Raw genomic sequence first — 21,238 nt, forward strand, 5'->3', positions numbered from 1 at the left:
ATTAAACAACTTTTTAGTATTCTAAACTATAGATATGTATTTTTTTATCTCTATATACTATAACTCTATCTTTATAAATACTTCCTCCGTATTATTTTAAATGTAACGTAAAATGACACTATTCATTGATCAATTTTCACTTTAATTTATCGCCATTATATAAAGAAAAACATAGTCAAGTGAGATCTTGTTAGAATCATCTCGATGCATACTATCAAATTATAATTTTTTTTATAGTTTTTACGCGTGTACAACTAAAGATATTAATTATTAAAGAACCGTGTTGGGTTGCGTGAAAAAGCAAACGTTTCAACGGAACGGAAGAAGTATTGATTTTTAGAAATAATAACATGACAATAATGAGATAAGATTAACATGGATAATTTTAATAAATGTCTCATAATGTTCAAAATGTTATTATGACAAATAGTATGCAAATTCTTGTAGCTATTTTTATATGGCTCTAAACTGAAGAGTAAGTAATACATTATTATTCATTTTTTATATTGAAACTAGCATTTTCTTCATTGATTTATGTTTTTATGATTCAGTTAAATCAATGGACAAGATTAACCTATAAAATAAACGTCTTAGATTTCAATATTTATAATATCTATAATTTTATTGTAACCATTTAATTTAATAATTATCTTTTAAAAAATTATATATTCTCATAAAAAGTACTTGTATATGTTTTCCAAAAAGGATTACTATTTCAATAAAAAAAAAATACTCCATGTAATTGTATGACGTTTATAAAAAAAAAATAACCCAAAGAAGAAGAATACATAAAAATTGCAGAAAGACGGTACGATCGCAAAGAGGATGTTTGTTGGTTGTATGAATGGAGTTTCAGGAATGTTGTTAACACCAACGAACAATTCTAAACGTGCGGCAATGCAGATCTGCTGTTCTTCCTCTTGTCCAGTAGGTAAAAATATGGTGTTTGATAATTTACTGAATAAGAATAAAGAGTATGAATATGGTTTTAAGCACAATTTGGATTCATTTACCATAGGAAAAGGTATATCAGAAGACAAAATTAGATTGATTTCTAAGTTGAAAGATGAACCTAATTGGATGCTTGACTTTAGGTTAAATTCATACCATAAATTCTTAAACATGGTGCAACCAATTTGGTCTGATAATCAATACCCACCTATTGATTTCCAGGACATTTGTTATTATTCATCTCCTAAGAAAAAACCCAATTTGGATAATCTAGATGAAGTTGATTCTGATATGATACAATTTTTGGACAAGTTGAATTTACCCTTAACTCAAAAGAAACGTCTTGGAACTAATGTGGCTATTGATTTTGTTTATGATAGTGAATCCTTTGGAACTGCGTATACTGATTCTAAGAGTAGGACTAGTTTGACAGATGCTGGGGTGATTTTTTGTTCCATGTCGCGGGCTGTAAGGGAATACCCTGATTTGATCAAGGAGTATTTGGGTAAGGTTGTTCCTAATAGTGATAACTATTATGCTGCATTGAATTCTGCTGTGTTTAGTGATGGATCCTTCTGTTACATACCAAAGGGTGTTAAGTGTGAGATTCCACTTTCGACTTATTTTAGGATTAACGCGTCTGAAACTGGTCAGTTTGAGAGGACTTTGATTATTGCTGATGAAGGTAGTGTTGTGGAGTATCTTGAGGGGTGCACGGCTGTAGCTCATCACTCAAAACAGCTACACGCGGCTGTTGTAGAGTTGTATGCTGCTAGTGGTGCTCAGATTAAGTACTCCACTGTGCAAAATTGGTTTCCTGGTGATGCTCAAGGAAGAGGAGGTATCTATAATTTCGTCACAAAGAGGGGTTTATGTGCAGGTCGAGGATCAAAGATATCATGGACTCAGGTTGAGACTGGATCCGCCATCACTTGGAAATACCCTAGTGTTGTTCTAGAGGGTGATGAATCAATCGGGGAGTTCTATTCTGTTGCTGTTACTACCAATCATCAACAAGCGGATACTGGTTCTAAGATGATACACAAGGGGAAAAATACTAGGAGCCGGATTATTTCCAAGGGTATATCTGCTGGTACTTCTAGGAATGTGTATAGAGGTCTTGTGAAGATTATGAGTGGCGCAACTAATGCTCGCAACTCATCTCAGTGCGATTCAATGCTTGTTGGTGATCAAGCTTCCGCCAATACTTACCCTTACATCGAGGTATTGCATCTTGTCGATTTATTTAGCATTCTTAATCAGTAATTTTTTAGGCATTCAAGCTCATTTCAACTTGGGTAGATAAACCTGTTAGTATCTTTATAAAGTTGCTTGTATAGTGTTGATTGTTTATGCCTGAATAATATGTGTGGTTTTGAAGTATATAGTAGTTTATTCTATATACTTTTATTGCTATATCTGTAAGTTTTGCTATAGTGTTGATTGCTATATACTTGTTTATGCATCTTGTCGATTTATTTAGCATTCTTAATCAGTAATGTTTTAGGCATTCAAGCTCAGTTCAACTTGGGTAGATAAACCTCATTATCTTTATAATTTTGCTTGTATCTTTATAATTTTGCTTGTATTTAGTTTTAGCTCATCACTCAGTAATGTTTATGCCTGAATGATATGTGGTGTAGTTTTGAAGTATTTAGTACTTTAATCTTGCACTCTTTTTGCACTTTTTTTGATTGTTTATGCCGGATACCATGATAGTAGAAGAAGGAAGAAGATTTTGACATGTGTTATTAACGTGAAACAATCTCCCCTATATTAATAGGGAGGCACATACAAAAAGATAGGAATACTTCCTAAAAGATAGGAATACAATTTAAGAAAAATAATCCTAACAAATCATAACAAATCATGCCCAGAATATCTCAACAACCTTCCATTTATTCTTAAGGGTATTAAATGTTTGAGTTTCTCATTTCTCTTTTGCTACCAATATATGTTCGAGGTGTAACAGGCAAAGAACCCTTCAGTACGTGTTGAACATGAGGCCAGTACTTCCAGAATCGGCGCAGACCAGATCTTCTACTTTCAACAGAGAGGAATTGATCAAGAGCAAGCTATATCTGTCATGATTAATCAGTTCACCAAAGATGTCGTCCCAAGGCTTCCAAAAGAATTTAGTGCGGAAGCAAACCAATTGCTGACTTTGAAACTTGAAAGATCAGTTGGTTAGACAATCTTAGCTAACCAGATTGTTGTGGTCTGTAGGAATAACTTAACTCATTAACTAATGTACTTACGTAGTATGCAAAAGGCGGTGGCGATTTTCATTATTGAGAGACATCAATATACTTGTTGCACTTATTGACAGTTTGGTGTTAGATTTGTGAATGAAAACTGATTTATGCATCAGTGCAAACATTGTATTGAAGACTAAATACGTCTTAAAATGTCATTGAGGCCAATATAGTTGGTGTTGGACCATTATATTGTCGACTACTCCTGCTCCACTTGCTTCTTCCTATCAAGAACATCAACTTCTGTTGAGAACATCAAATGCACATATATATGGCTAGCTCCTAGCTGGAATTGTTTTTTCTTCTGTCACCAAACCGTATTCCAATCTTTGGCTTCCAAGAACAACATTCGCTCGGAGTACTATTAAGGTATAGTACTAGGCTTTATCAAATCTAGTAATCATCACTTAATATCTATTATTGTTTCCTAATCTAGTTATTCAAAATTTATAATATTCAATTTGTGATGGCGAGTTGATATAATAGTTCATATGTTAATATTCATGATATTTATTAGATTCAATATTTTCAATATGTAATTCATTCTATTGAATTAGACTTTATAGGTAAATTTTTTATTATCTTTATGGGGATCAAATCCCAAATAAATATCAAGTAAAAAAAGACTAGTTAGATTATATTCTCCCACTAACGTTTTTACTGTTCAAAGATTAATTCTAGTTTTTTAGAGACATAAATGCATGCTATGTAGTTTGTTTTAGCTGATTTGCAAGTTGCAACATCTTCAATATATATAGTATTTAACATGGACATATTTTTTTCCCTTCATATATGCTTGTTACCCTCATCCAGCTTATTTGTTATGTATTGGCGTATTTACTATAGATAGATAACAATTTTCTTTGATGATCAAACCTCTTAACATAGAGCTAGTATTCCTCGTCCTCTTTCGAGGTTCCCTAATGAGGAGACTATTGAGTATGTCTTGGATACAGAGGTTCGGCCTCGAGATAGGAAGCTTGGGGCAATCGTTGCTTTAGACAAGGTCGATGGATACCTTGTCAACATAAAGTACTGTTTTACGAGTCCGATAGCTAGTGAGGACGCTTGTGTAGCAGTAGCAGGATTGATCGAGTTCCATATGCATGGCATATTGCCAACTAGTGTCGTGCTTTACATCCTAGCTGATGCTACGCGTGATTTTGGACCTGAGATCAATGTCGATCACATTGACAAGGTAAAGATTCGTATGCACGTATGTTACTTTTATTATTTTGCATTATAATTTGTGATAAATGTTTGATTGATTTCATTCCGTCATTGTTGAGTATAAACTTTTGTTGATGAATTAATTTCAGGTGCTTCATGAGATCATATCTCTTCCAAGGATATCAATTGAAATTGCTAACATTGAAGGCTCGAATGTCACGCTGAAGATTGGTAGAGCTTTGTATACCAAAGCAATTGGGAAAGAAATTGCATGGAAAGTATAGTCTAAAATACCGAGGATCACTTGTGTCAACTTTGTAGTTGATTGATTCATCTGTTATGTACTCATCAGAGTTTACTTCTTGATACTCTTGTTTATTGAGTATCATTCTTTTACATACTTCCTCCGTTATTTTCTTACATGTTACACTTTTCAAATTACAGACTCTACGCAATTTTTGGAGAGAAGAGAAATAGAGAGAAGTTATTACTCAAAATAGAAAATTTAATATGTAAAAAAAAAGGAAGAAGTATAAATTATTATAATATTGTAGTATTATAAAGCATAGGAATACTTGGTATTTAAAAGAGATTCCAAATGTTGAATATTAGATGAATCCATTAGCCTTTATAATATTTATAATAACTAGAGTAGATAAAGATATCATGCATAGCATAACAGAATATCAAGCAATTTGACATTTCTCAAATACTGTTCTGAAATCTAAACCAGTGAAAAAACATAGATATACCAACCACCTATACAAAAACTTCCAATGTCAATTAATGCACCACGCCACCCAAAAGCTAGAGAAAATTAACTACAACTTTGCCTTGCTATTGTGGTTGGTTTGAAAGAGCTTCATTCAAAAGTCGAACTTGAACCCCATTTACATCCTACTATCAGTTATGTAGTTTCAGTCTTAAAAGTCTGCCAAAATACTACTAAAGATTACCATGATCACTCCCAGCCACTGGCCACAATAGACTCATAACCATGAGTCAGACGATATTCCGGGGTATTACAAGAATCAGCAGCAGAAGTGTCGATAAAAGGTTCAGCACTTGGTACTTGAGCCGAATAAGTATTGGAGTAGTCCGAATAACCCGAATACCCATTTGAAGCTTGATTGAAACTTCGGTAATCACGGCCACCAAACTTGCCACCTCGAGAACGGCGAGCACCACTGCTGCCACCCCCGCTTTCATGATATGAGGATGACCCAGCATATTCTGCAAGCCATGAAGGAACTTCTTGATGGCTGTCTTCCATGATCTCAATGAGTGCCTTGGAAATTCCGAGGTTCTTGTCATTGAAGAAAGCAGTTGCAAGGCCTGAGTTACCAGCACGTCCTGTACGACCTATGCGATGAACATAGTCATCGATATCTCGAGGCAGATCAAAGTTGATGACATGAGCCACACATGGGATGTCCAAGCCTCGTGCTGCAACGTCAGTTGCGACAATGATTGGAGTGGCTCCACTCTTGAAAGATTTCAGAGCTCTTTCTCTTTCCTGTTTGAGACATTAAACAAGGGAGAGAACATCACACCCAAGAAACAGATAAACAAGCATGATAAGCTGCTAAGCTTTAAAATCTAAAGCTACACTTGAAAAACTGCAACACGTCCATAATGGTTGACTTGTAGATAATTTAAAGAATATGATGACAGAAAACAACATTCAACTAAAAGCCAAAAAACATATAAGCTACGATTTGCTGATAGAGCAGTGAAATTTACCAGCTCGTTCAAATGCAATATGAAATACAAGATTGTTTACTCCCTCAGTCAAGAATCAAGTCACATACTGTTTAAATTTTATAGCAAAAAGTAGTCACATTTCCGAATAAAACTGCGGCAGTTGAATTTATGATTCATATGCCACTACATAAAACAGCTATTATAATTTATAAAGGGTTTCTCTCTAAAAATAATAACATACTCCCTCTGTTTTTTTTTATCTTTCTCACTTAGAATCTTGGCACTATTCATACATAGAGAGAATCTTCTCAATTGTTTTCAATCTATAATAAAAAATATAGTCATGTGGGATCTTGTTTGATTCGTCTCAATTAATACATTATTAATATTCAATCGTTATAATTTTTACTAATATATAATGAAAGATATTTAAGTTCAAAGAAGTGCATTGGGAGACGCGCCCAGAGAAAGTGAGAATGATAAAAAAAAACAGAGGGAGTACCTCTGATTCCGAGAATTTGGGACAATATCTACTTGAAGAACATCATATAAACAGAACAATTCAAGCACAGAAATTCTAGCATTATCATATTAATTTGACAGAGTATGATACTTATAACAAACATATATAGCAAAAGGCTTGACATAGAGAAAACCACTAATTTCATTAGAGTTGTACCATCATCGTTTGATATCTTGATGCTAATAAAGTGTAGGCAACAGCAGGAAATTTTTCAAGAGAAGTCATATATAATACGGGATATGAATGAGTACTGACCCATTGAACTTTGTCACCATGGATTGCTGTTGCTGGAAAGCCATTAGAAGACAACCAGTACTCTAGATCATCTACTCCCCTCTTCGTTTCAACAAATACAATGGTCAAAGCTTGCTGCAACAGAAGGAAAATAAAGAAGTAAAGCATCATCCTCCTTAATTTTGTACACAGAGAAGACACTAAACTTTTCCCTGAACAGATCTGTTGGCATTATTGTATACCTTTCCATTAGTTCCATTCATCTTTTGGGACATAAGAAGGTCCTTGAGATGCTGTCTCTTGTTATAATCTGCAACAAACTCAACTTTTTGTTCAATCAGATCCGTGCTTGAACCAACTTTTCCAACAGTCAGGAAAATATAATTTTTGAGGAAATCAGACGCCAGCCTCTGCACAATAACCCCATGAATATTAGTTAATTCCACACCATACATGAAATTAATTAGAACACGAGACGAAGAAAATCAATGTATTCATCTAATAGATAGGAAGCATGAAACAAGCCAAACAATGACGATTATCTTCACTGCACAAGTTGATTTCACAAACAAATAAATAATTAACAATCTAGGAACAGAGCTAGAGCAACAAAATTTTATGTTTGTTCAGGATTTAAGAGGCACTTTTCTACTTGTACACATTGAAGAAAGCATGAGAAGGACAATTGACTCCGAGTGCTCAGCAACTAAGGCAAAAGTTAACCTACTACAGCACCTTGTTGGGTATATGTCACATCCAAATGGAAATAAGAATTAACTTCAACATAACTTCTACATCACATCAACATTCTCTGTCTCAGTTCCAGATATTATCACTTATTATTTTTCTCACAAAGCACTGTCATCTTTTTTTACTCTAATATTAGCATCTTTTCTTAATCTCTTGCCAATTAGAGGTGTAAAATTAATTATAAGAAAAAGCGATCAGTTTCTCTTAAATTAGCAAACACTTAATTTCTCACAAAACACATACATTGTAGAAAAACTGCCTACAAAACATAACATAAAGAAGTATTCACATGACAGTACAAGACACAAGTCTTGATTGAACAGCACATCATGGAACAATAAAGAGGTTGCAACAGATAGTTAAAAGAAATAACCTGTATCTCAGTAGGAAATGTGGCACTGAAAAGCATTGTCTGCCTGGAACCTGGTGGAGGCATATCCATCTGCTGGACAATCTTGCGAATTTGAGGCTCGAATCCCATATCGAGCATTCTATCTGCTTCATCTAAAGCCAAATACCTGACCATACGAAGAGAAACCTTGCCCCTCTCAATCATATCAACCAAGCGCCCTGGTGTAGCTACAAGAATATCAACACCTTTTGCCAGCTTACGAAGCTGCATATTGAGTAAAGTATATGAAATTAAAAGGTGACAAGAATATCCGAAAATGACATTTATCAATCTTAAATCAGGACAAGGTTGGCAATAGAAGATATCCAACACTGGAGATATCAAACACATAAAAAGTGATGATATAAATAAACATTATCTAAGAAGTTTGAGCAACAAGCATGAACCTAACAGAGAAATTAGGCCATAGAAGCCCAAAAACAAAGCCCTTAAATCAGAAAGAGTTATCTATACAAGGAATGAAATTCAAATATTCAATGATACTCCAAAATGGAAATAACAAGCTACAACAGTTAAATAGCTACTTAATGATAATGAAAACAGGTAAGAGGCTGAACTGCTTTTTCGTACGCTCAAGATACACTAATACACTATGTGTAATTGTGGGTGCATACATTGGCACTTACCACATATCCTACTAGTCCACAATGTCCACTACTACCATGCTTCTTTGTTTACAGAGAAGGAACCAAAAGTAACCAGATAAAGAACAAATGCTCTTAACAGGAGAAAACGAAAACGAAAGCTCAAAAAGACGAGAATGCAACAGAAAATAAAAAGGCAAAGAAAGCAATTTTTCTTTCAAGTATAAGCACAGAAAACAGGTTAAATAGTGCATAGTAATTGGCAAATACATCCCATATCCTACTCAGAGTAGCAACTTCGAAACAGGGGAAGCACTAAAACATATGCTTAAACTATTTATACATGAAAACTAATAATCATAAACCAAAACAAATGCAACAAGCACATATAAAATAAAAAGTAGACCCCACAAATATGAGCACTAAACAAATATCTTCTTAATGAACATGAAAACAGAACATAACATTATTCAAAAGGGTCCAAAAAAAAATGCAACTTCCAATGAATACTCCAACATAAAACCATTAATTATATAAACAACAGAAACCCCAAGATCTTGGGATACCTGATCCGCCATGGGTGTCCCTCCATATGCTACAGCCACCTTAACTCCTGTCTGATAAGCAAACTTCTTAGCCTCATCATGTATCTAAACAAACAAACAAACAAAAACACACATACCCATATCACAAAATCATCAAATTAAACCATTACACACCAAATAAAACCTAAACAATCAACATCAAAAACATAATCATCCTATCATTATCAAAACATCATTCCCCAAAATCAAATTAATCACCTGGGAAGAAAGCTCCCTAGTTGGGGACATTATAAGAGAAACAGGACAAATCATCCTACCACTACCACCACCACTAGCACTACTACCACGAGACAACGGTGGCCGATACGGTGGCACCCTCTTCAAAATACCTGCAATGATTGGAAAACAAAAGGCGGCAGTTTTTCCGGAACCAGTTTGAGCACAAGCCATCAAATCCCTACCATCCATAACAATGGGGATAGCATGGCGTTGAATTGGGGTAGGTTTAACATACTTACACCTCTTAATGTTCTCATTTAAAGCTTTCCCTAAATCAATCTCACCAAAAGTAGTTACTGGTTTTGGCACATTTTCACCACTTACTTCAACTGGGATATCCTCATATGCATCAAAGTTTATCATATTTGATTCATTTTTCAAATTTTTTGCAATTTCATTACTCTCTTCAATCACTTCTAGTTCATCAAATTTCTCACAAACTTCTTCAATAAATGGGTTTGGTTCATCATCAACAAACTTCTCACCACTACCACTACCACCACCCACCTGACCCCACCAACCTCGGGACCCACCACGACCACCACGGTGGGACCCACCTCGATGATTCGAGTGGGACCCACTAAACCCAGATGAAGAACGAGTCGACCCAGATGGAAAACGGGTTGACCCAGATGAAAAACGGGTCGATCCAGATGAGGGACGAGGTGAGGATGTGAGAGAAGGAAAATCATAGTTGGTCCAGGGTGCCATTGTTTTGTCGCTTTCTTTGTTTTTTTTACCGTTTAAGGAAACTTGTATGTAAAGCAAAGAGATAAAAAACCTTTCTTAGTAACCAAAAATGGCAAATTTTAAAAACCCAGAACAAGGAAATGAGAAAGGAAAATAACCCAGAAAGATAAAAATGAAGAACCCTAAAAAAAAACTGTAACAAAAAAATCAAAACCCTTCACCCATCCTTTTGAGAAAATGAGAGATTATATATCAATCATTTAAAATAGAGAAGAATCAGAAAAGTTTCGGATTTTTTTTTTTGTTTTGGGAAGAAGAGAAAGTTAAAATATTTTTAGCTAGGAGTAGTACTAATGTTGTTGTTTATATAATTATATTAAACAAAAGAAAAACTTTTCGTCTGCCTTTTTCGTGATCAGGGAAAAATCACCATTTAAAGAGAGGATTAAAAAGAAAAGGAGGGGGAAAAACGAGGAGTAATAATGGTGAAATGGGAATCGAAAAATTCCGCCATGGGAGGAAAAACTTTAGTGTTTTTGGAGGTGTGAAGGTGAAACGTCAATAGAGGAGAGAGAAAGAGTGTGGAGTGGAGTGGGAAGTAGTACAGTACTACTACTACTGTAGCGAAGAATGCCAATAGGTGGTTTGCTGACATTGTGAAATGACTCAACTGCCCTTTTGCATATTTTTGGTGTGGTTTGGTAAAGAGAGATTTGAGGTAAAATTAAAGGTTTTAATTAATTTATTGAGTTTTAAAAGCTCTTTTTGGAAGGAGGAGGAGCTTTTTGACATCAGAGGTTTGGGAATTAATGACCAATTACATTTATGTCCTAAACTTATTAAAAATTGCATTAATAAATAACAAAATGTACAACAATAAATTATATACATGTCCTTATTGGTAATTTTACATAATAATGTAGCAATCAGCTTTTAGCTGCTATGATTATAAACAAACTAGTTATTAGGCTCGGGCTACGTCCCAGGTAGGAAAATTTTCATTTATTAAAATTATAATTTAAGATGATAACACTAAATATTATTTGGTCTAGTGGTTAAGACTTTAGTGTATGTTCTTGAGGTCTCAGGATCAAATCTTACATTATGCAATTTCTAAATTTTTTATTGTTGTGGATTACACGGAGTAAAACTCCCTTAGGGAGAGCGCCACGTGGCACTGTTTTTGGTTTAGACATGCCTTTTAATATATTAGTATAGATGTTAACTAGTTTGTGCAATCAACGATAAATAATACCCCTGCATCCTTTCAAGGTTGGATGAATTCTATCTTTAAACTTTTGTTAAGAAAGAGTGTATTGGTGTTATTGATGATATTTTAGTCTACAATCCTTCTTTAGAGACTCATTGGACACACCTTGCTGAAGTTTTTGAATTAATGCAAAAGAATAAGTTGTTTGCTATGGTCAGTAAATGAACTTTTGCTATATACTAAGGTTGAGTACATTGGTCATTTCATATCCGTTAAAAGGAGTTGAAACAGATTCTAACAAGCTAAGATTTATGTAGTGAGTTATTGGCCTGCTCCATTTTCTGTAAAGGACTTAAGAAGCTTTTTGGTGTTGACTGATTACTACAGGAATTTTGTGAGAGAGTTTTGCCTTGATGTCTAAACCTTTGACAAACCTGCTGAAGAAAGGAGCATGGGGATGGATTAATGAAGCTCAGCAAGCCTTTAAGCAACTGAAACGTGCATGCTCTTACTACTGCACATGTCCTATCAATTCCTAACTTCACCAAACCTTTGTAGTAGAGATTGATGTCTCAAAGTTAGGCATATGAGCAGTGCTTATGTAGCAAGATCATCCTATAGGTTTCTTGAGTAAAGCTTTGGGCCCAAAGTGCGAAGCTCTTTTAATATATGAAAAGAGTTGCTTGCTATTGTATGTGCAGTTTAAAAATGAGAACAATATTTGATGGGTGATCATTTCATCATTAAGGTGGATCAAAAAAGCTTGAAGTGGTTGCTACAACTGAAAATTTCCATACCTTTCCAACAATTTTGGTCATCCAAATTGATGGGATTTTACTATGAGATACAATACAAGGCTGGTAAGGAGAATGTGGTTGCAGATGCACTTTCTAGAGCCTAGGGCTCTTCTCTCTTATGCATGGCTATTTCTGTGCTCTCATCAGATTTACATAATTTATTTCAGCAAAGTTATGCCTTAGATAACTATTTAATTCTCATTTTGCAGCAGTTACATGCATCTCTACTTGTTCAGAATTTTACATTGCAGAATGAATTACTCAAGAGGAAAGACAAATTGTACTTGGCCCTATGTCAATCTTAGAACCAAATTGATCGCTTGGCTTCATGCATCACCTAAAGGGGGTCATTCAGGTAGAGAAATCACACTTAGAGTAGACCTGGCAAAGTTGGTCCTGATCCGAATTATCCACCCTTAAGTTTTTAATTATACACTCAAGTTAAGTGGTGGAGTCAGGATTTCCAATAAGGGGTCGCGTGATTTTGCAATTGTATCAAATGCAAAAAAATAGGTGATTCTGAAAATTAGATCTGCACTCATAAATTACATTGTGTTGTACTAATATAGAAAGATTTAATCAAAATTAGAAGATTGTTATTGTTGTAGTTGTATATTTTCCTTATATATAGCGTGAGCCTGTGAGGTGAACTATCAATCTATCATGGCGCTGCAGCGCTGCTGCATGTCTACAACGAGACTTCTAATCCACCCTATGATTAAAATAGTATCCCCAAATCCATTCACTATTTATGCGCTAGGGTTACAAGTTACAACACATTACTACTAATCTAATATTATCAGTTGTGTAATATTCCTTCTTTGGGCCGAATTATACTAAGGACTAAGGAGAGCCTATTTACTTATTCTAACTGCACATTCGGGACAAACACTAGTCTCTCGTACGGCAAAATCTAGGAATAAGAGGAGCCCACCAAGTGTTCGATAAAAGTCCTCAGTGGAAGTAAAACAAACATGGAATTAAGTTCCCCAGCCACTTGTAGCACTTGTTAAAGGTGGAGCTACTTTCAGCTGCGTTCATTGTCGCCGTCTCTCTTGCCGCTTCCACCACCATCAAACTTATTCAATCTGCCACTGATGCAAAAAGGGTATATTCTTCTTAGCTAGATTTTGGATGCATATGGATTATGGTTTATATGTATTGTAATAAACGCGCATTGAAGGATAAATCCGTAACTGTTACATACTTCTTTCATTTTAAAATAGTCGCTATTATAAAAACTTTTTCTCAAGATACTTAATTAAAGATATTAAGAGTCGTAAAAAATGTATTGGAGATCGTCAAAAAAGTAATTGTTGACAACTTTTATTTTTTAAATAGAAGAAGTATCTAATATTTCACTAAATGACTAAAAGAAATATTGTCAGTTTCACCGTTCTCTATAGTGTTAGGTATTTAACAATTAAGCTTTTTTAACGTTAAAACTTAAAACTTGACTGATACTAAAATGTTGTAGAAAAGCTTGGCGAAGCCATGCCAAGGATGTAAAGTTACTTTGTATGATCCAATTCATATAAACCCTTGTCAATGCCCAACTTGTGATAATCATTGGTTAGTTTTCTTAGCTATTTAGCTTTTTGCTTATTTTGGGGCTTAGTAGTGTTACTCCTCCCCAAATAATCTTCTTGTTAATAACAGTGATAATTGCATTTAGTACCATACAAGAATTGATCCTTAATATCTTGGAGCATAATATTACATAGAAACAAGAAACTAGTAGACTTAATTTAAGTAAGGGAATTTATTTTTGCTAAATATCAGCTTTCTAACAAGAGAAAGCATGGGATGAGAGTTTTATTAACTGATTTAGCTTGGCCAAGGAAATACCTTGAGCCTTGATGGTTCTTAAATTACATTTTAGACGACATACACTCATCACCAACTCGTACAACTTGATACATACTTAGTCAATTATACAACCAGTTTTCACAAACGTAAATTCATATATGTGAAAAATCATGAGCTATATATGCTATTATGACGATACAACCATCTTTATATCATCAACCTTTTTTATGAAGATAAGATTGTCTGCAAGCAAGAAATGACAAATAGGCTGTCCAGGCTTGAGATCAAGGAGCTTAAAAGCGGCGTAGGAAGGACTCCATTTGTCAGTGTCATGGTGACAACCTACAAGAGCTGTATCCACCTTCAGATTGTTGTTGTCAAGGCTTTGGAGTTCAACGCGATAAGCCCTTGCCCCCTCCATACGGTGGCACATAAATGCTCCGTAAGGGAATGCACCTTGTGACAAGCTATTGTAGGGTTCCCAATCTCAACAACTTTCTCTACTCCGGTTATGAGGTACCTATTATTTACAGATGGAATTTAATCCGAGATTATAATTAGTTACACGACCTTAATTACTTGAACACGATCAATCTGTTCTATAGGCTCATAATCCATCAATTATAATTGCATACCTTTGGTTAACTTGCATGGGAGGGGTGACTGTAACACCAAGAACTTTAAGATCTTCACTTGGATTTGAGGGATGGAACTCTGAAGAAACAAAATCAACCATATCTTCTAAAGAAGGAGCGCATGTATGGTGACCAAATTTGAGAGGATCTTCACAACGAGTCAAAGTGGACTGCATCAATTTTGCTTCTTTGGAGGCGGTGTTAATGCCAAAAGCTGAAAGTAGTTGTAGTGAGTTTGATGAAGTGAATGGTAATTTCTGGACTTCATCCCTTGTCATGAAGGATGGTCCGAGGTCGGATTGACCTAAGTATTGCAGCTCATGAATGGTGCCTGGTTTTAGTAGGTCATCTTCACGGATGAACATGGAGGTAAACATCTTGTTTTTAAGTTGTGTTCCAGATGTTTTCACATCATAGCTATACCTATATATGTAATTCACCAGCAGGTACATTATTAGCACTATTACTTAACATGGAATTAAGCACTTCCATAATACAAGGATGAAAATCATGTATATATATATATGTACCAATTGTAGAGGGCCATAGTCTTGTCCCTGTTGAAGCTAGCTTTGCCTTTTTGGTAATCAAATCCTGGCCATTCAATAAACAAACACAAACACAAAATCATTACTAATTGAGTCCTATGTATATATATATACATAATATACATATATATACTGATATACTCTCTCCGGTCTTTATTAGTTTACCCATTTCTTTATAAATTAACTCTATATATATATATGTACCTGATGGTTTTGGCATCATATACTCCAGAATTGGTGGCATTGATACTCCTGGAAATTTCATATTCCAGTAAGCTTTTGCACTTGGAGAAGTTGTAGTAGCGACATCAGCAGCAACTAGTTGAAGCTAAGATATCACGTAGTAATAATATAATCAAGATCATATATACGATAATATCATACTATTAAATTAAATGTATGCATGAGCCAAAAATAAAATAGAATAGAGAAGAAGATGATGAGCATGCATTAAGATATATATAGACATTGAAGTTTGTATTATTGTATATGATACCGAGACGGCGAAGATGATGAGCAGGAAGATGCAGTGATTATCCATGGCTGCCATTAAAGATTTCTATGAACTCAAAGAAAAAAAATGAAAGAGAAAGAGAGGAGTTGTTAGGGTAGTGAGGATTTATGAAGCATGTAATACCTCCTATTTATAGTCTATCGAGTAACTACGAAGGCCCTTAGATTTACTTGGGACCCATTTTAGCATTTAATTAGAATTAGATATCAGTAGTTCATGTCAGTACTATGTAGCCCTCAGGGTGGATTCACATGGCCTTGAGCTGGGGATACCCTCATGAAGTTCTTTAAATAATCCTTAGATTTAAAAGGCAATTTATCATGTATAAGACTTAGATTGTTTTTCACAACTTGGATGTATATTAATTTTTTTTTTCTCAAGTTGTATTATTGTTGTTAACCTTAATTAAGTTTCGTTGAACTTATCCATGCTAAATCTAATATATTTTGTCCAATATCATTTTTCTTTTTGTTGATTTAATTTTTTAAGCAAAGGTGAAGGACATATACATCTTAAGACATTTAATTTAAACCAATAATAATAATTCTATTAGCTTTCCTAGGGGGATTTTTTTATTATATTGGTTTTAATCATCTATTGGTAATCTAGTACAAATTAAGATTTTATTAAGCAAATAATGCCAATTTACATAATTGATATTCTCTTCTAATTTTTAGTTGCTGATAAGCGGCTTGTAACTACCCAATTTAAAATTATTATGCTAACGAGAGAAAAATAAAGACATTAAATGATATAGTTTATACTAGCTTTTTATGCACCCTATGCGTGCGTCGACATTTTAGGAATAACTATTACTCAGTAGTAAACAAATCAAAAAAAGCGAAGTTCGTATCTAAATTCACCTCCATTTTGTGAGTAAGATTGAAATACTTACAAATAGTATTTAAAAACACATTAATAAAAAAGTATAAGTAATGAAATTGTATCTCTAACTAAAGTTTTTTATGAAAGCTCTAAACTACCCCCATGAACCGTGACAAAAAGAGACAGAAATAGTGCAATCACTTTTCTCTCTCTTCAATTCTTAGGTACTCTTCCAATTCGCAAACACATCTCTAAATTACACGCAATTCTTTTTCCCTCTCTATTTAATTGAAACAATGCATGCAGTCGTCACTACTTTTTCTCTCCTTTATTTTCATCCTCTTCCTCAATAAACCTCTCTAGCTCAATCTTCGCTTTTGTGGACTTCGAAGAGAAGCATTTGAGTTTCTCAATGAGTTTTCGCCGAGTTCAGCTCCCGAGTAACCGAGTTCACTCTCCTGAGACCTTCGATTATGATTTCGTCATCATTGGAGCTGGCTTTGGCTGTCATGGCGATGCTCTTCATGTCGTCGATAATGTATTTTTGAATATCAAGTTGATGGGCTGAAATTTGGTTACGGGCACAAATTTTTGATTTTAATATTGGGTTGAAGTATTTTTTTCTCAAATTCTTTTTAATATATTGGTACAAAAAAAAATTCTTGTTGAAGTATTTTGTCTAAATTTTTTTAATATTTGGGCACAAATTTGAAGATATTTTTTGACGAAATTTGATTTTTTTCCCCGACCATTCGAATGTGATTTTAATTAGAATTTCAACTATACTTGAATGAAATTTTAAATAAAATGTAATTTGAGTCTAATTTTTTTTGAAAAAAATTCTAACACAACACATATTCGTAAGATTTACTGTATTTTGAGTTTAAATATACTCGAACATATTATATATTCTTAATATTTACTGAACATAAACATTACAAACAAATTTTTATTTTCAATAACAGATTATGTACCTGATTAACAGTAAAGTATTCGTAAATTTGAGAATGTCATATTTGAAAATCCGGTGAAGCTCTGATCTATGAAGAGAACTGATTTTTTTTTTTGGTTTGAAGTTTGTGTTTGTAATTGAGTTTGTGTTATGGAAAAATTTATTTAGTATGAATTTAACTTGTCTTTTTAATGATAATGTATTGTTTTTTTTTTTGTTATTGTATGTGGTATTAATGTGTGGTAAATTTGAGAATGTCATATTTGAAAATGCAGTGAAACTCCAATATAAGAAGAGAATTGGTTTTTTTCGATTAGAAGTTTGTGTTATAGAAAAATTTAAAAAATTTAATTTAAACCAATAATAATAATTCTATTAGCTTTCCTAGGGGGATTTTTTTTATTGATTTTAATCATCAATTGGTAATCTAGTACAAATTAACATTTTAATAGAGCAAATAATGCCAATTTACATAATTGAAATTCTCTTCTAATTTTTAGTTGTTGACAAGCGACTTGTAACTACCCCATTTAAAATTATTATGCTGATGAGAGAAAAATAAAGACATTAAATGATATAGTTTACATAGGATAGGTTCTAATGTTAACTCTACTTATATGATGAGAACATGAGAATCCTTAATTGCTATATTTATTGACCAACAAGTTATTTTGGCTAAATATGTAATCACTTTTTCCCTTGCCAGGCTAATCAGTCTATATGATTACATTTTCAAGAAAAAAGATTACCTTGTGATCGACCGTTAAGAAAGGACTATAGTATATGTTTTCACTAAAATGGCTTACTTTTTGAATATTCTCACCTTCTTATATAATAACTAGTGAGTGTCCCGGGCGATGCTCCGGGTTGTTTCTTTTTTTAAATTTTTGTCTTGTAAGAAAAAAATTGACCACAATAGTCTATTATCATTACCATTAATGTGTTAGATATCTACTACTTGTATAGTCTAATGAGATATAATTACAAGACCTTATTATATTTTATTTTGAAATATTAATCAATGATGTTATGTTGGATCAATGGTTAATCTATCACTTTTCCTTTCAAAGGTCACGTGTTGAGGTCGTTTGACATGAAAATAGAGCAGATGCATTAGAATCTTAGAGGAGAGTGTCACATGGCACATAAACGTTCTTATGAAGGTCTTTTAATATATTAGTATAGATTGTTCTAACTAAAACTTTATTTACATAAATCCTTATCAGTGTTATCTAATTTTCTAATTCCCTGCGAATTTTGAATTGAGAAAAGAAAATTACGGTCGATTTTGGTTCATTTTTAGTCTATTTTAGGTAAATTGGCGAATTCAAAAGCGAATTAGGTAACACTTATCCTGACCTTTGTTCACTCTTGAGCAGCCATGACAATAATTTACGTTAATTACGAGCCTAAGTCATCTTTTCCACATGTTTAAAACATTATGTGTTATTTGATTTTATTGTTCCAAATCCCGCATCAATGAATTTTTCTATCTATTTCTTCCCAAACCACTCCTTTTTTCCAGTTTTGGCTTCCTCAAGCAAACTTTCAAATCTTTATTAGTTAATCACCTTTCCTTCTAAACTATAATGACCTCTTCCATTTTAGTTATATACTCTTGCAAATAATTCATAGAGTAGCGTGCTACATAATGTCTTTATTCTCTTGAATCCAATCTCTCCATCTAAGGAATACAAGTAAGCAACTTCTGAAAGTCGCAATTCTTAAGAGATCGATGAAACTTCCTATATATATTTTTTTAAACCAAATAACTTCACATTCTTCCACTTCCTAAAAAGTCTATTTACTATATATTTTATGTCTGTCAAACTCAAACAAGCCCTAATAGTACTGTAATTTAATTCATCAAATCACTATATATATTAGTGAATATAGTGATCAAGAGAATAAATAAAGCTCAGTAATAGTGGTAACTGGCAAATGGCAGATGATGAGCAAAGAGAAACCAAGCTTGTCCGTGACTCGTGAGTAGGCTACGGACAAGATGAGACAGAGTTTGAGAGAGTGAGGAGGCGGCAGGCGGCAGAGGCCCGACACCTTAGTTACTGATCAGGGAGGCAGGGCCGACAGCCAACAACAAAGGGAAAAGAGGAGCTTAGGGTTACATGAGGGATTATTAAGGATTAGGGACTTTCCTTAAATTGTTGTTTAAGGGAGGTTTATGTATATCATTATGAGTTTGCTAATATATTTATATATTCTGATCTATATGCCAGTGAACTCATCCCACACATGTTATCTGTCTGAACACTTACACTCTTAATCCTAGATTCCGAGTTCTTTCCTTTGTCTCAATTTAGCAACCTTAAAATCCAAGTCAAACCAATAATGAAACTTTTTAGTAGCTGATAAAGTATAAAACTATTCCGGCAATTTTAACCATTATTTAATTTAAACTTTTGATTGAGTTGTCCTTTTGACATGATTGAGTTGGTCCTTTGAGAATAACATTGAATTTGAACCGTCCAAGTATGAGATAATGAGATAATAAAAATAGTAATTTGAAATTGGAAGCTTGTTAATTGGTCAGACGATTATGGGAGGAAATTGGATCTGAAGGAGATGTTGAATGTTCCAGAAGTTGGTTTGACGAGGACAAAATTAGATATGGAGGATTACTTCCCTGTATTCGAGTACCTTATTACTTCGGAACATTACTAATTTGTAGGTTAGATTAGGTCATATGAGCAATACTCGAGATTTAAATTATCGATGGAAGTAATCTAACTTCTATTAAATTATACTCGAGTATTAAAAAATAATCATTGAATAAACAAAATTGAATTATTAATGCAGGTAATTAATAATCAAATAGTTTTAGTTCTAAGTGATGTTACGAGTTATTAATATTTTTATGTTAAAAAATATCATCTAATATTATCGGTATTTCCACAGAAACTAGTTATTAGGCCCGTGCTATGTTCAGGGTAAGAAAATGTTCCATTTATTAATATTGTACTTTAAAACTATAATACTAAATACAACTTAGTCCAGTGGTTAAAACTTTAGTACATGAACTTGAGGTCATGGGATCAAAATATATACTATGGAATTTCTAATTTTTTTATTGTACATAAATTTCATAAACTAAAACTTCTTCGAGAGAGCTCCACGTGGCATAATTCATTGTTTTGGAACGCCTTTTAGTATATTTATATAGATAGATTATGGGATGGAACAATTATTTTTGAGACTGAGGGCCTTCTGCTTAGGCCCATAATGCTGAAATAATTGTTAGTTACATAACACAAAATAGATACATATATTGATTGAATGATTAGTTAACATGCATTATATTTATGGATGCTTAAGAGGGAACAAAGACCCGGGATTAACGTTCACTATTTTATAATCGTAGTAGTCCATTATGCGTACATTGTGTGGTCTGCCATAAGTCATCACATTCAAAAGAGGAGTACAGGAGCTGCTCCCATCTATTTGATGTATGAGGAAATTGTTTTTTGTCATCTTCTTTTGATTATTTCTCTTGTAAGCATATAAAAAGGTTAGACAATTATGTAGCTTATTTAGTTGCTTGTTGGAATATTGGTGAAGACTCGGAATTAATTTGTACTCAAACTTTTCCCCAAAAGTTTACAAATTTTGGTGGAGCTTGATTTACAGTAATGTATTATTATTGCGTGTTTCCCTTCAAAAAAAAAAAGTCCATTATATTTACATTTTATACTTGCAAATATTAATAATAGTTCATTTCTTTATTTTTCTTTCTCAGTATTATGATCTAACCTTAGGTTAAGTGATTAGTCCATCTCATGTAACACCTTCCAATAAAATTAGTGTAATGTTATCCCACAATTTGCCATATAAGA

The 21,238-nt window shown here is 33.6% G+C and overlaps 3 protein-coding genes and 1 long non-coding RNA gene across 4 annotated transcripts; 2 read left to right on the forward strand and 2 right to left on the reverse strand.

Annotated features, from left to right (window-relative positions):
* The first annotated feature begins 131 nt into the window (after positions 1-131).
* LOC104902058 (UPF0051 protein ABCI8, chloroplastic) lies at positions 132-3,319 on the forward strand. The gene is made up of 2 exons (XM_010689720.4): positions 132-2,175; positions 2,924-3,319. The coding sequence occupies exons 1-2, from the start codon at positions 826-828 to the stop codon at positions 3,140-3,142; spliced, it is 1,569 nt and encodes a 522-aa protein (XP_010688022.2). The 5' UTR covers positions 132-825; the 3' UTR covers positions 3,143-3,319.
* Positions 3,320-4,982: 1,663 nt separating this feature from the next.
* On the reverse strand, positions 4,983-10,759 carry LOC104902059 (DEAD-box ATP-dependent RNA helicase 37). Its single transcript, XM_010689721.4, has 6 exons — positions 9,387-10,759; positions 9,150-9,233; positions 7,961-8,203; positions 7,080-7,247; positions 6,859-6,972; positions 4,983-5,892 (listed from the first exon to the last, which is right to left on the reverse strand). The coding sequence occupies exons 1-6, from the start codon at positions 10,116-10,118 to the stop codon at positions 5,338-5,340; spliced, it is 1,896 nt and encodes a 631-aa protein (XP_010688023.2). The 5' UTR covers positions 10,119-10,759; the 3' UTR covers positions 4,983-5,337.
* Positions 9,487-12,711, forward strand: LOC125492428 (uncharacterized). The gene is made up of 2 exons (XR_007269029.2): positions 9,487-9,627; positions 12,314-12,711. It is a non-coding gene; the product is annotated as an uncharacterized LOC125492428 (long non-coding RNA).
* Positions 12,712-13,997: 1,286 nt separating this feature from the next.
* LOC125492426 (BURP domain-containing protein 5-like) lies at positions 13,998-15,699 on the reverse strand. Its single transcript, XM_048634882.2, has 5 exons — positions 15,593-15,699; positions 15,301-15,424; positions 15,079-15,142; positions 14,549-14,971; positions 13,998-14,433 (listed from the first exon to the last, which is right to left on the reverse strand). Exons 1-5 carry the CDS (start codon positions 15,644-15,646, stop codon positions 14,277-14,279), a joined length of 822 nt encoding a protein of 273 aa, XP_048490839.2. The 5' UTR covers positions 15,647-15,699; the 3' UTR covers positions 13,998-14,276.
* Positions 15,700-21,238: the final 5,539 nt, after the last annotated feature.

The sequence above is a fragment of the Beta vulgaris genome, chromosome 8, assembly GCF_026745355.1.
Source record: "Beta vulgaris subsp. vulgaris cultivar EL10 chromosome 8, EL10.2, whole genome shotgun sequence".
NCBI classification, from domain to species: Eukaryota; Viridiplantae; Streptophyta; class Magnoliopsida; order Caryophyllales; family Amaranthaceae; genus Beta; species Beta vulgaris.

Excerpts from the sequence above, each read along its gene's own strand:
- LOC125492426 (XM_048634882.2), bottom strand. The coding sequence starts at position 15,646 with ATGGCAGCCATGGATAATCACTGCATCTTCCTGCTCATCATCTTCGCC. Across the intron at positions 15,425-15,592 it reads TCATCATCTTCGCCGTCTCG|CTTCAACTAGTTGCTGCTGA; the intron begins GTATCATATACA and ends GTGATATCTTAG. Across the intron at positions 14,434-14,548 it reads CCCATGCAAGTTAACCAAAG|GTACCTCATAACCGGAGTAG; the intron begins GTATGCAATTAT and ends TGTAAATAATAG.
- LOC104902058 (XM_010689720.4), top strand. The coding sequence starts at position 826 with ATGTTTGTTGGTTGTATGAATGGAGTTTCAGGAATGTTGTTAACACCA. Across the intron at positions 2,176-2,923 it reads ATACTTACCCTTACATCGAG|GCAAAGAACCCTTCAGTACG; the intron begins GTATTGCATCTT and ends GAGGTGTAACAG.
- LOC104902059 (XM_010689721.4), bottom strand. The coding sequence starts at position 10,118 with ATGGCACCCTGGACCAACTATGATTTTCCTTCTCTCACATCCTCACCT. Across the intron at positions 6,973-7,079 it reads TGAATGGAACTAATGGAAAG|CAAGCTTTGACCATTGTATT; the intron begins GTATACAATAAT and ends CTTCTGTTGCAG. Across the intron at positions 5,893-6,858 it reads ATGGTGACAAAGTTCAATGG|GAAAGAGAAAGAGCTCTGAA; the intron begins GTCAGTACTCAT and ends TGTCTCAAACAG.